The sequence below is a fragment of the Protomyctophum parallelum genome (genome assembly GCF_964188405.1).
Source record: "Protomyctophum parallelum genome assembly, chromosome: 6".
Lineage (NCBI taxonomy): Eukaryota > Metazoa > Chordata > Actinopteri > Myctophiformes > Myctophidae > Protomyctophum > Protomyctophum parallelum.
Genome location: NC_139701.1, coordinates 20,593,182 through 20,608,049, shown reverse-complemented (window position 1 = coordinate 20,608,049; position 14,868 = coordinate 20,593,182). Strand labels below are relative to the sequence as shown.

The following is a 14,868-nucleotide window of genomic DNA, read 5'->3' as shown; positions in this document are numbered from 1 at the left end:
AATGAAGGTGCGGTTGTACATGCAGCATTGATAGCGTGAACTGTGTGTACCACAATGAAGTGAGAGGCTGTAAACCTCGATTTGTTATGACACATACTGTAGGCCGAGTGTATGACAAAAACAATACCTTTATTAGTTTTATTGTCCCCTTCAGAGTCTGGAACGGCAGACTCTCTTATCTACAGTGACTTACAAAGTGCAAGATCAGAGTAAATGGCATTAACCCTCGGCAACATATGACCTTGTATGAAGTAAATGGTCACGTAAAAAAGTGTAAAGAATCAATTAGTTCAAGCAGTATCTTTTTTTAATGGAATGTGCATAGAATGTGCATTGCAATAATGTCTCCCAGACAAAACTTTGAAAGAAACTTCCCAAATATTAACCTGCATCCACTCCTTATACAAATGTTTCATGTTTCCATCATTATTCAATAGTGATAGGCTACTTTGCTTTAATATAAAAAAATTATAAAATGTTAAGATTTTACCCATGCCATGTACGTTCATAAACAGTCACATGCCGCTTTTGGGAACTCCTGGCATTTCATTGTCACTGTTGAAACAACTTTAAAAAGTGATAGGCTACATAATCTATGACAATAATCTAATAATCTATAATACATTCCAGATAAGTATTACTGTAATAAAACAAGACAGTATCTTTCACAGCCTTGACATATTTTAGATACTGTATCATGAAGATATGATAAGCAACTATCTTTCATTGACAATGATGAATTTGTTAAACTTTCAAATCAACAGAGGGGAAACACTGAATGCCATGTTTGGCATTTACTCATAAATCAAAGGTGCATGGTTTCATTTGATTATTTCCGCATACAGTGAAAAGAAACAAATCTCTGAAAGTGCTTTGCAGTTTTACATTTTTGGGGCAAAGAATGGCATAACATAGTTGTTATTCTTCAAATCCTGGAGAGTGGATTTTGTTCCTGCAGAACACAATTTTTCAAATTCACAAAAAATAAAACTAGTGAACTAGTATGATATCCTTTCTGGTGACCTATTAACCACTTTCAAATTGCTCCCCTACTTTGGGCATGTCATATAAAACATTTCATACATTATAGCTGTACTATGTAACTTTCCTCTTACCATTGAGCTAATAGAGACCACCTGCTTGCTCAGGGTATATTTATTTGAAATTTTGTTGGATGATGAGCTTGATGAGCTTGAGATGCATCATCTCGTTTTCCACAGGGTCCTATACTATTGTGTCTAGGTGGGACCTTTGACATGATCTAAATGTCTCAATGGAAAAGCAGATACAAAATACAACCAAACTAAATGTAAAAGTTGTATCAACATTCTCTACCATACAGATTGGACAAAATTAAAATGTATTCATTTAAAAAATACGTTATATAGTGCTGCTTTAAACAAAATAGCGAGAAATGCTGATTTGCAAATTCACAACACGATACAATGCGATGCAGTGTGAACTTGTAGATCATCTATTTTAGATTTCTTTTTAAAAATAGGGCTAAAAGTGGTTAAAGAAAATCACGACTAGCCAGTGTTGTTTTCGTTGACTAAAACTAAGACGAAAAATGTTCGTCGACTACCTTTTTTCACGGACAAAAACTAAATAGAAACTAAATGAAAACTAAGCTATGATGACTAAAACTAAGACTAAATATACTGACAATTTCGTCAAGAAATAAAAACTAGACTAAAATGGACTAGTAGACAAGAGATCCAGTATAAGTGAATTTACACTTGGTTTCATGCTGAAAATAGTCGATCTACAAGCCCACAACGTGTCGCGCTGCGACGCGTTGTGAGCTTGTAGATCGGCTATTTTCAGCAAGTGTAAAAACAGTCATTACGCCGGCATCAAGGCCCCGCCAAAATACATTTTAGTCGACTAAATCACCTGTAGATTTAGTCGACTAAAAAACTATTCAAAAGACAAAGACTAAAACTAAAATAGAAATTTGATGCCAAAAACAACACTGCGACTAGCCGAAGCCCAACTTGATTGTAATGTATGTGGTCAGGCTCACAGAATAGGGTATAACGCGTAGCTTGCGATGCCACAGTGGTTGCTTCCATCCCGGATCATTCGCATGTAGCCACCCTCACCCCAGCCAGAACCCCAACTATGAAGAGGGAAAATACACATTCATGGGAAAATGGTAATAATGAAAATAATTAATAAAATACAAAAAACATACATGCAATTCCATAATTTAGAATATTGTTATGTTCCCTAGGAGCTAACTCATACTTTGTAAGAAATACATTCTGTGAAATCATAAAGTATCCCAGCCACAAGTAATGTGGTTGTCCTGAATGACTCCTACCTGTTCTTAATTATCCAGTAGTCCTGGCCTCCCTCGGAGCCGTAGCCAACCAACAGGACTGCATGACTTAAATTGTTGGGGTTACAGGTGGGTTCCTCAAATATTCCTGTTAGAGAATGGTACAATATCTTAAAAACTCATTGTTCTGTGTTCAAAACAGAAAGAATGTTTGCATGTTTTAAGCGTCCTGGTGACAGATGCGGGGTGGCTGCCTAATGTGCTCAAGTGCATGTTGTCTGCACTAGTACTATAGTAGGCTGTGGCTGTGCTACCTTTGTGAAAGATATTTTGGGGGCTGGACGGAAATCAAACCCGGAACACGCTTTAACCATTCGGCCATCAGTGACCCCAAATGTAGGTGAAACATTTCGGTCACAGACCTTCATCATGCAATATCTGTTCCTTGAAGGTCTTGCGACCAAAACTGTACAAGTGAAGATGTATGTGTGCGTGCGTGCGTGTGTGCGTGCGTGCGTGCGACGTGCGTGTGTGTCGGAAAACAAACCTGAGCTGTAGAACAGGAAGCTTGAATGATCTGCGTCTACGGCCACTGTGATTGGACCGATTGTGGCCACGGCGTCGGCCAGGGCCTGCTCGTCCCCTTTGGGGATGAACCTGTAGTCTGAGACATGAGCCACTGACATCCTGTTGTCATAGAAACATGGCTGGGTGTCCTGTGTAGAGACAAATACAGAGGAACTTTAACCATTGAACCCAAAGTATGCCTATATTCTAGGGGGAACATACCTCCCCAAAAATGTTGAGCGGTGCCTAACTGCTCCAATAATGACTGGCCGCATGTGTATGTCTGAGTCTAAGGGCTCCAATTTCGTCTCATCTTTCTAAATATACTGTTTTGGGATTTAGCAGTGGGGAAGGGGTGTTCCCCCACTAAAGTTGGTATTTTGGTTACCTGTCTAAATCCCTAAAACATGCACCTCCGTTACCCGTTATATTATGCATAGGTGTGGTTTGGGCGTTACAATAATTAAACCAAATTTAACCAATCACCAGTCCACGTGCCATTGCCTTTAAGAGATCCCTCATCCGTTGCCCGTTAGTGCAGTCTATAGCCCATGGAAGTGTTGCGTTGCCCCCCCTCTTTTTTTTCTCCACCCCGCACAGAGCCAAGAACACTCGTCTTTTCATTGAGTCACAACTCGCTCAAATCTTGCTCATTTAAAAAGAATTGTATGCCTTCTCTACGAAACGGTATCAAGCGGAAAGGAAAGATTGGTCAATTGGATTAAACGCCATTTGCTGCGCTATGGAATGATGAAACTGAATGAACAAATGTGTGGAATCGCGCATAGTCTTTGACTATACAATTATAAACACAATGGACACAAAGAAGGCACTCACTTCTGCTGATTATAGGAAAATTACAAAGAGATGCGTATAGGAGAATAAGGAGAGACGCCTTACTCCAAGGACATCTCCATGAAGGCGCGCAGCCCGCACCGCTCTACCAAACTAATTTGGCAATGCTTACGGGTATAAGTGACGGGTGTTTTTAAACTGTCGCTTTCCCAAATGTGTGTGTGACCAAAATAGCAATTTAGGGGAAAGCGTGCCAACACGCCCATGACGACACCGGTGTCGGCAGAAAAGATAGCGGGTGATGCTGGACGAAAATATCACTAAGGGACAGAGAAAGCTCCAATATTCGTAATTTTCGGGCAGCGGCTGAATTGCGGGCCGCGTTGCGGGTGGTTAAAGTCGGAGACGAAATTGGAGCCCTAAGTGTCTGTCTGTCTGTCTGTCTGTCTGAGTACGAGGCCTCAACAGTGCAATACCGCTGGGTGACCCAAAGTGACACTGTTGAGCAGCCTAAAGGGCCATTCACACTGAGCAACTACTGCAGCCAGCCAGCGGTGTTGTTGAGCGGCCTGCACCGCTCAGTGCACACTTCACACAGGTGTGATTTTTCTTACCACAGATGTGTAGGGGTAGGTGAGCGTGGACTGCAGGCCGTTACTGATCACATAGTCGTAGGCATTGGCCATCCAGGCGCCACTGCAGCCGTAGGTACCGTATGATCTGGAACAGTCCACCAGGTTCTGCTCGCTCAAAGACACCAGCTCTCCCGTCATCTTGTACATCTGGGCCTCGATGGCTCCCGTAGTGCTGAAGGCCCAACACGAGCCACAATAGCCCTTTGAGAGAAGACAATCAATCGATCAATCAAACATTCAAACAACCAATCAATCAATCAGTCAGCGAATAAATAATTAAATTAATTAATTAATATACAATGCATGCTTGGGGAATTGGGACGCCAAATACAATGCTGACTGTTTTACTAAGTATATACAGTGTATATGGTTTGGTTGAATATGTCCTTACCTGGTCTTTGACCTCAGTGACGTAACCCATAGCCCTGTAGTCCACCGTCATGCCTCCCATGCCGAGCCTCTCTGCGTTGTAGCGCAGTTTACGCGCTGACACTTTCTTCCCTCTCTTTACAAATTGAGCGTCTATTGCAGCTCCTTGTAAAACCTGGTACTCTTGTCTTGTCTGAATATTGAGAAAAGAAAGAGAGTATGTCAGACATTGGTATCTGTTATGTTATTGGCTGTACTGTTTAAATGGAATTGGAGAAACCTGCATTGTGCCCAACATTGTTGATCAAAACAACTTGTTTAATTTATTTCAGACAACTAATAGAAAGTAGAAACGCTCCCTATGCATGACATTAAAACATTTATTTTTTATTTTTGGTAGAATAACTCATTGAAATTTACACACATAAACAAAACACAGTTTAAGCAACTTTAGACCGTGAAAGACACAATTATTTAGATCAGTGTTTCTGGGGTGGGGTCCAGGGACTCTCAGTTTTCCTTGAGGGGGTTCCAAATGGACCCTTAAAGGTCTGTAATTTGTAACTAGCACTAGCAGCATAGTAGCAAATTTGCTTCCATTAGTAGTAGTACACTCTCAAAGTTATGGGTGTGTCTTAATTTGAAATTAAAAGGTTTGAGAACCACTGATTTAGATTATTTAATATTTAGATTTAGATTTAGATTAAGCTTAACTCAATAAGCGTACAATTGTAATAATTCTTACCAAGTCTCCGTATTTATTCATGGCCATGGTGAACATCTTTGTTCCAGTGTAAAGGCCTGCATTGTGCTCTTCGATCTCCCGCTTGTTCTGCTGCCAGACGACTCTCCTGTGCATTTCGCTGCGCTGTGTGAGCCAACACACCAAACAGGCTGCTTGGTTATCAATGTAAAAGTGGCATAATAATGATAACATTACAAAGTGGCAAATAGTAATGCAACTTCTAAGTGCCGTATATCATATCATACACATAGTCATATAATTGATATATTAAACAAAACAACAGTATATCATTTATTAATTAACATAAGTTTAGGCCTAATAATAGTAGTTATTGAGTTAAAACTTTACTCTACCACGGATTTGAACATGGTTTCCTATGCAAGTGCCAACTTAGATACATTCAATCTTGACCATCAGGTCAAACTTTGTCAGATCCTGCGTCTAGAGGTGAGACATGACCTTTGACACAATCTAAAGCTCTCTGCAATGTAGGCATAGAACTGTGTTTGTATCGACGCTCTGCCAAGCCGGACGCACTGTGGCGGTGGATACAAACACCTAGAAGCAGGAGAAGGTCAATCTAACCGTGTCATCGTAGCTGACGCCATTGGAGAGCTTCCACATGTCCCAGTCTGACAGCACTCCTCCGCGTCCTGCCGCCGCCGCCACCTCCTCTTCCTCCTCGGTCTCTGTGGCTTGCAGCGGTCCCCACAGCAGAGCACAGAGGAGCGCCGCTCGCAACATGCAGCTGCTCCACTGGACTGGAGGCACAGTGCGGACACACAGTGGTGGAAACAAACACTTGAGTATCCTCACATTTTAGTATGAATACAGCAATGTATGAATACTGCAATGAAGAAAATAATAAGTAAAAGTCTGGAATTCAAAGTTTACTTGAGTAACAGTACAATGGTTTTGGTATTAAATATACTTAAAAGTACCAAAAGTAGAAAGAACTCATTAGGTAGAATGTCTCCATTTCACTTTTGAAAATAGCAGATCTGCAAAGTCACAATGCACATTGTCCACACTGTATCCAAGCTGTATTAAACTTTAATAGAAAACATGGGATGCAAAACACAAAGGTTGCTGCTTCTGGGTGGGTTCCATGTAGTCCAATTTAAAGCAGAAGAAGACGAAGAAAAATACTGTACATTATGTGATGCTATTACTGAAATGACCCTGCAGTAAGTGGTGGGAGAGGAAAGGTTTGGGGTTGTGGCTTGGTTATTGAATATTAAATAAGTTATGTAGCCCCAAGCCCACACAGAAGCAATGTGTTGCAATTACACTCTTTACAAATTAAATCTCATAAAGCCTAGTGAAATAACAGAGGGAATAACAGCTATTTTGATAGCTATAGCTACAGTCTAGTCTACTCTAGACTATAGGATATAGTTTTGTTAATTTCCCCAAAACTTCTTGAGCACAAGGTGCATTAATTCATAAACAATAGCTGATTCTGCAAAGAAAAGAAAATCAGATTTCCCATGCAGACTCTAATTAACTAATCTAACTGTAGTTTAAATGTAAACATGTAGTTGTAGTTACAATCAACTTACCCGCCTGGCTGTGAAGCAGATTCGTTCCCATGTTGTCCTGAGTGACTCTGTACTGTGATGCAGCCATGCCACTGTACATTTTCTTATATAGATTTGCTAGAAGTGCATGTTTCCACTATACTTGTCCTAATCCCTGCACCAACAGTTATGACACAACACCTGAGAGGAACATTTAGTCAACAAAAACAAGACACTTTCCTCTGCTCCTCCCAGGTAATACCTCTATGATTATTGACAGTGTGCCCAAAGAACTGCTATATGTCAAATCCCTCAATTACCATAACTGTGCATAATGATACCTGACACCAACTCAGTTCCCATCCACAAGGTTCCCGACATGTAGTAGGCCTATACATACTGTATGATGTCATCTAACCTCAGTGGTGACTCGTGAGTGACTCAACCCTGCAGGTCGGCCGGGACCCCCAACGTCTTTTTCAGTTTGCTGAAAAGCCTATCAAAGTCAATACAAATAACATAATAACAAATAACTTTAAGGACACTTGGCGGATGCTTTTAAAATGCATGCAGGATTTAGGATGAATTCAAGGCCAGAAGAAATAGACTGAACAGCGCCGCCCAGTGGTCAGTGATTTGCGTTGCATGCGGTGCTGCAGAGTGACCGTGTGTTGTGTTGTCATTATGTCGGCGGGCAGACGCCGCCAACACCCAAACACAGTGCGGCAAAATAGACGTGTGGCGCTCATCAGCTGCGTGTGGCCCCTATCATCTTCATCTTTAATGAATGACTACGCAAGAAGAAGCATGAGTCACGAATGAAGTCTGCACAATGTCTTTCAAGGTAAATTACCATATTGCTTTTTCCCTGCAAACAACATCGCAGGGCTAAATAAAATCAGATCACCCTCTCTGTCTGTATAGGCTAAGTGTACACTATACTTTCCAAAAATATGTCTGTTGTTTTCATAACCTGGTGGATCTATATTTAAATCTCTCTGAGGATACGAGTATAAACTGGAATTAGATGGTTGCATGATGTGATCTTCACTTCATTGACTATCATCATAGTTATGCATGCAGACAGTAGCAAGTCCTTTGAGTAGTTGTGATGCGTCTGTGTCGTGTCACTCGTGTGTGTGTGTGTGTGTGTGTGTGTGTGTGTGTGTGTGTGTGTGTGTGTGTGTGTGTGTTTGTGCGCGCGTGTGCGTGCGTGTGTGTGTGTGTTTTACTAATATATTTGTATATTATATTATTTTTATGTTTAAGCCAACGAGTAGGCTATATAAGTCAATAAATCCAAGAAATTGAACGAAAAGTATTTTTTTTTCCCTGGTTAAGAGAGATTTTGTCAGGATTGGAAACATAACAGGCTGTGATGGTTTATGGAGCGTAGGGATTAGATTTATATGTTCAGGGTTGAGGTGAGAGGTTAGGGCTAATTTAGGGGTAGGGGGGCTGTGCCAGCAGATCATGTAAAAGATGTATGTTTTACATGAAAAAAAAACACCCCCACAACAATGATAAGACAAATATAAGACAAATATGTTTGTGCATACATGTGTGCGTACAGCCGTCCACTGCGTGCCATGCGCGCGTGCATTTGGGAGGATGTAGGCTATTGATGATTATTTGGCTACTGAAGTTTCCTGCAACCTCCGGTTATTTAGCTGACAATGTCATTTATGCCATAATTCCAAAATGACGTTGAGGTGAGGCCTTGCTGTTGTTTGCGCACACTGGTGTAAATGCTGCCTGTAATGCTTTATAATAGCGGTGCGCCGGTGCCCGTGGGCCCATGGCTGTTGTTGCTGTGTATTTATTTACCCCAACAGAAGGAAACGCCTCTGGCTAACGCTGTGTTCTGGGCCGCTGGGAAGGGGAACCTGGCTCTGCTTCAGCTGCTCCTCAACAGTGGCCGCGTGGACGCAGACTGCAGAGACAGTGTACGGACACTGCATGCCTCCCCCCGGCTCCTCCGCTGCACGCTCTAAGCACTAAGTCTTAAAAACACTCTATACTTAGTAAAACGGACCTGAGTTGCAACTGTACTTGGTACGCTCTTCTTTTTTGCACTCTACACCAAAGCTCTCGTCACCAACAATTGCTGATCTATAAGCACACAAAGCATCACATTCACAATGTGACACTTTGTGTGATTGTAGATCAGCAATGTTTCATTGGCTAATATTCCCCCCAGAATATGGATGCTGGGTTGCCGGGTTTCAAGTGTGTTTCATAAAACACCTGGTAGGCCTACTGGTAGGAGAGGATGACAGCTTGTCAGCTTCAACCCCTTTACTTGTCTTTGCATGTGTGTGTGACTGTGTGTGTGTGTGTGTGTGTGTGTGTGTGTGTGTGTGTGTGTGTGTGTGTGTGTGTGTGTGTGTGTGTGTGTGTGTGTGTGTGTGTGTGTGTGTGTGTTCAAGACGTTTCAACAACATAAAAAAGTATATTAGCAGCAGCAAGTTACAGTGTAAAGTACCGGTAATGTACAACATTAAAAGCACATATACAAAACATGCAATATGTTATGGAAGCAGTTGCAATTTCCAATAGTCGTGTGCACCCTCAAACCCACAATGGATGTGCTTTTTTGTTTCTCTCATAAAGTATGAGAGCATATTCATCTCTGTGTCATTTAAGTGTTGGTTGAACTGAAGTCATCATCATTTCATGAGAGATTTGCTAAATACTGAGGCGTCTCTTCATCGCGGTAATGTGCAGTAAAGCTGTCATTATCAAGGATCCGGCTGGACAAAGCATAGTTTGTCAGTGAGTCAACCTTCAAATGAAAAATGTGATTCAGTGCGTCTCATTTTTTAAAATTTGAAGATGTGTGTGTTTATTTTTGGTTGAGTGATAAGTATATATTAAGCTTTACTGTTTATGCTGTTTATTGTTTTTCTTTCCAGTCTGGAACCACGGCATTGATGGTGGCTTCGTACAATGGCCATAGCGACTGTGTTAAGGATCTGATCATGCAAGGAGCAGACATCAACTACCAGAGAGAGGTAGGAATGTTACCAAACAATTCACAGCAGCAATACAGGGCATTGCATATTTCTGTCTTTACTGGATAACAAACGGAAGGTTCACAGCAGACACTGCACTGTGTCTTTAAAAAGTGAACGAGATAGAGCCACTTTCTCTAAATAGATATTTGACACACCATGGCTTGTGGCCAGGTATAGGTATACGTTGACAAAGATCTTGAAAATGTGTGTGTGGAGGTGTGTGTATGTGTACCCTATATATAATATGCAGTATATTTGTTTTCTCAGACAGGCTCTACTGCCCTGTTCTTTGCCTCCCAGGCAGGTCATAGGGACATTGTGAAGCTCCTTTTCGAATTTGGTGCCTCGACTGAATTCCAGACAAAGGTACTAATGGGAAACAGGACAAGGAGCTCTAGTATTTAGACTGTGGATCTGAATAACAATATTTCTGTATGTTCTGCTGATATTAGTTCCCTATATTTCTTATCATATACCAGTGGTTCTCAAACCTTTTTATCATAACTTATTAATATACTCTAGAAGTCTGAGAGTGTCCAAATGTTTAAACAGAATCGTGAGCTCTTCCCTGTAATGCTACTATTAGTTACACTGTCACCTAAAACCTTAACGTGTTTTTGGCAGGACGGCGGCACGGCTCTCACCGTTGCTTGCCAGCACGGCCACTCCAAAGTGGTGGAAACTCTGTTGAAGAACGGGGCCAATGTACATGACCAGCTGCATGTGAGCCCCTTATGCATCTACACACCCTTCACACGTAACGTTATAGAGTCACATTTGTCTTTATGTGTATGTCTCTGCAAACCTGACAGTTGGGAATATGGCGGTCAGTTGTACATGCAGTCCCAATTGCTAGAATTCAACCACTCAGGTTTCTGTTTCTTTCACCTGCTGAATCAGACAATGATGACATTTTGACACAGACATGTCCCGAGTACACAGGACAGTGATAGGCAGTTTGTGTCAGAGACAAAAGTCTATCTTGTTTGTGTTCCCTTAGCTTTTACTTTTCTGTTAAGCATAGGGAGGCTATGATTGACTTAAATACAATCTGAAGCTGGGCTCCGCTGACAATTGTATTGAGCCATCTGCTCAACATTACCTGCGTCAAATGCCAGCACTGCTTTGCAGGAGTGAGATTCTCGTGTTCTGTTTCAGGATGGTGCCACCCCTCTTTTTCTTGCGGCCCAGGAGGGCCATGTGAATGTCATACGTCAATTGTTGTCATCTGGTGCCAAAGTGAATCAACAAAGGGAGGTGAGGTAACTTATAGTCTGTATAACGTATACGTTAATGTATACGTTTGTCATCATCCATAAATCCACACTGAATCATATGGGGCATCAGCTGTCTGAGTGCATTGGGGCTTCCGACCCAGGCAGGCATTGATGTACCAGCTGGGCAGAGTTTGCACTTTATTTAAAATGGGACCCTGCCTGCTCTGAATCCATGGCCTTCGCAATCAAAGACAAAAGCATCTATCAGATGGGTAGTCATGTGTGTGGACTGTGGAGGTGGGTTTGAATTTCCACGGCTAAAGACTGTTTATACACTTATTGCATTGCACTCGTGAAATTCCCCACCGGCATGAATACATGTTTATCTACGAGTGAGTGTGTCATAAAATACATAGATCGTACATAATTGTGTCATATGTCGTTGTACCTTATATTATGTAATACTAGGAAGATAAATGTTTTGGTATGAAAACACATTTTTTATTTAACACAATATATGGCTAGGGTCATAACTACATATTCGGCATTACCGCTTGAAAGTTCCGCAAATTATGAACAAATTTCATTGTGGAGAGACCTGCTTCAATAGAGCATGTCAGCTTGTCCTGACCAATGTGGTCGCTGTGTTGGCCATCACTCCAATGAACAGATATATTTCTCTTCTCCTTCTCTTTACTGTCCAGGATGGCACTGCCCCCCTGTGGATGGCAGCCCAGATGGGCCAGAGTGAGGTAGTCAAGGTCCTGCTTTTACGCGGTGCTGATCGGGATGCTGACAGACAAGTAATTTGTAATTACTTGGCCGTATACTTGCTACGAATAGTGAAAATTGTTGATCTACAAGCTCACAACACGCCAAAGCGTGACGCAATGTGAGATTGTACTGTAGATCTGTTATTTGCATTATTAAAAAAATTATAATAAAGAAATATACAACTTTCTCCTATTATGAGTAATGACATGCCCAAAATAGGGAAGCTGAAAGGGGTTAATGAAGCTTTGCAGTGTCAGAGTCAGTCAGTTGTGAAGAGCACTAATGACATCAAATCAGAGAGCCACCATCGTTGCTTATCTGGTCAATCCTTAGTCATAAATTACAATCTCTGTGTTCCCAGATTACATTAAGAGTAATGTCTGAGGAACAAGTTAGATTGGAAGCATATCGACAGGCAAAGCACATTAACAGCATTCTGGGCAGCTTCTTGTCTCCGGTTGTGCTCTTGTTATCAGGGATCAGGAACTTATGTGATAATTTGAAAGGTTTGTAAACTACAGTACCGGTATGTGTTAACAGTTTGACTGTTTTTTACGATTAACCCGCATTTTAATCAACCCCCCTTCACTGCCGAGATTGTTGTATTACCTTTAGAGCACACGCTGAATTATTTGGGCTTTTAATCCGCGAAAATCGAGCGAAAATAGCTCCCCCGTTTGTTATGAACGATCGAACCACCCGCCATCTTGCTACACCGAGAAGAGGCAGCACAGGACCCGCCTCCATGAGGCGTTGAACCCAATGCGTTTGCATTGGCCTCAATTTCCCAGAAGCCCTAGCAGCTCACAGCATGTGACGATTTCCGGTTCATTGTCAACACGAAATGCACCTCCTCTCTTCCTAAGCGGCGAAAAAGAATTTTCTTTTTTTTGTTTACATTACGGCGGATTAAACACATAAGCTGCTGTCTCTTCGTAGGATGGATCAACAGCATTATTCAAGGCAGCCTTCAAGGGCCATAATGACGTCATTGAGGAACTCCTAAAGTTTTCTCCCACATTGGGCCTTCTCAAGGTAGGAGATGCTACCATGTGTGTTGACTTTCTTCCTAATACAATTCCTTCAAATATTGTCTACTGTAAAGGTTCATATTGTTGCTTCGTATTTCAAAATGTTTAGCTTTTTCGTTAATGAATGCCCTACTCCATCATACAAGAGTGTCACACAAAACTAGTGAAAATAGCAGATATACAAGCTCCCAGCGCCTCGCAATGCAAGGTGTTGTGAGCTTGTAGATCAGCTATTTTCAGTATTACATTGTTTTAAAAATAATAATAACCAAATATTTTTGGGGGGTTTCTACCCGAAAGTGACAATATGGTTTTGTTTTTTATGGTCATTTTTGCTGTTTCCAGAATGGCTCTACTGTACTCCATGCTGCTGTTATGGGTGGAAATCTTAAAACTGTTTCATTGCTGCTTGGGGCCAATGCAGACCCCACACTTCCCAACAAGGTACTGTAGACTGCAGAGCAGTGGTTCTCAACTTTCTCAGGCCGTGACCTCCAAAAATAATAACTTTTCTGGGGACGCCCTCTAAGAGGGCGCCCTACTCTGACAAGTACCTGATGTAGGAGTTGAAGCAAATTGTACTTAAATACAGTACGCTACAATTTGGCGATTGGTTTTTATCAAATCTGAAGACTCTGAACAGCAAAACTCCACATGGAAATTCATTTTTGCTATCTAGATTTGAACCACATTCCTATGTGCTCTGAAAAGCGATTCAAATTTTCTATAGATCAATCTGGTCTGGACACTCACAAAATAGCCATTACATAAAACTACATTTTGATCATTCTTGTGGAAATTGTAAAAATAAAATGCAAAGTCTTGTTGTAAGCTTGTAGATTGACAATTTTCAAATTTCTTGTCTGACATAAATCCGACCTGGTCACTTGCAAATAACGTATTTCAGAAACAAATCAGATTTGACTGCAGTCTGAACAAAGCCTTAGATTTGAAGTAGGGCATGATACATAGCGCAGATATATTGCAACACTCAGGTGTGTGATGCCTTAAGTTAACTGGTGTTGTTGTATCTTTTTTACAGAGCAATGAACTGCCTGCCGATCTTACACAGAGTGGTCGCATCCTACAGGCTCTACATCCAAAACTCTGGAATGCAAATAGTTTATGACAACCCCAGACTTCCGCTGTTTGGCTGCACTTTTGCTGTGGAGAAACACACTGACAGCGCTGATTACAGACAGCAACTAAACATTACAAACCTGTTAAAAGATCTATATGTGGTGCCTGCTTTTGATTGCAGCTGAGATGCAGTTGGACATACACTGTAGATGTGAATGTGAACATGAGAGAAAGGCATTTGTTTGTTAGATTTCGATAGATGTAAATTTGCAAAGTACATCATTTTCTGTGTCCTTTGATATGCATTTATTTTTATTTTAATATTTTCCCCCTGGTGTTGTAACATTCTAAATATTTTGCAATGTTTTATTTGCTTTTTTAATGGGTGTAATAAAACTGTACATTTTGTTAATTCATGTGGAAATTGTAAAAAGAATTGTCTGGTCCCCTGAGAATTTATTTACTCTGAAATAGGTAAAACACTGACTAGTAGAGGTCACTAGAACCCCAAAACGGTCACCTTATGCATTGAAAAGAATTTTGCATACCTAAAATATAATGCATATTAATTTTTATTATGCCAATGTGCCCAATGTGAGCTTGTAGATCTTCTATTTTCAATAGCCTGTATATATAGAACTGAAGTGGTTAATGTATATTTTGTAATAAATCAAAATCTACAAAGTGACTGTGATTGTAGTGGAGTAGAAGTATAAAGTAGACCTAGTCTACTGGGAGCCTCCATAGGTCCCATGTTAGACCCAGAAATGTTGGTTAGTATACATTTTTATGATTCAAATGTCATCTATAGACTAAGCAGATGACATTAAGCTT

General features: G+C 41.0%; 2 protein-coding genes across 3 annotated transcripts; one reads left to right on the top strand and one right to left on the bottom strand.

Annotated features, from left to right (window-relative positions):
* Positions 1-1,162: 1,162 nt before the first annotated feature.
* On the bottom strand, positions 1,163-7,097 carry cts12 (cathepsin 12). Its single transcript, XM_083767027.1, has 9 exons — positions 6,958-7,097; positions 5,981-6,156; positions 5,396-5,518; positions 4,673-4,843; positions 4,261-4,482; positions 2,832-3,000; positions 2,327-2,432; positions 1,988-2,122; positions 1,163-1,535 (listed from the first exon to the last, which is right to left on the bottom strand). The coding sequence occupies exons 1-8, from the start codon at positions 7,034-7,036 to the stop codon at positions 2,023-2,025; spliced, it is 1,146 nt and encodes a 381-aa protein (XP_083623153.1). The 5' UTR covers positions 7,037-7,097; the 3' UTR covers positions 1,163-1,535; positions 1,988-2,022.
* A 520-nt stretch (positions 7,098-7,617) lies between these two features.
* Positions 7,618-14,263, top strand: ankrd29 (ankyrin repeat domain 29). Of its 2 annotated transcripts, XM_083767451.1 has the most exons (10): positions 7,618-7,759; positions 8,751-8,861; positions 9,831-9,929; positions 10,200-10,298; positions 10,557-10,655; positions 11,091-11,189; positions 11,854-11,952; positions 12,863-12,958; positions 13,300-13,398; positions 13,997-14,263. In XM_083767451.1, exons 1-10 carry the CDS (start codon positions 7,748-7,750, stop codon positions 14,081-14,083), a joined length of 900 nt encoding a protein of 299 aa, XP_083623577.1. In that variant the 5' UTR covers positions 7,618-7,747; the 3' UTR covers positions 14,084-14,263. The 2 variants fall into 2 exon arrangements, with proteins under 2 accessions (XP_083623577.1, XP_083623578.1); XM_083767452.1 differs by lacking the exons at positions 7,618-7,759; positions 8,751-8,861 and adding an exon at positions 9,648-9,690.
* The last annotated feature ends 605 nt before the right edge of the window (positions 14,264-14,868 follow it).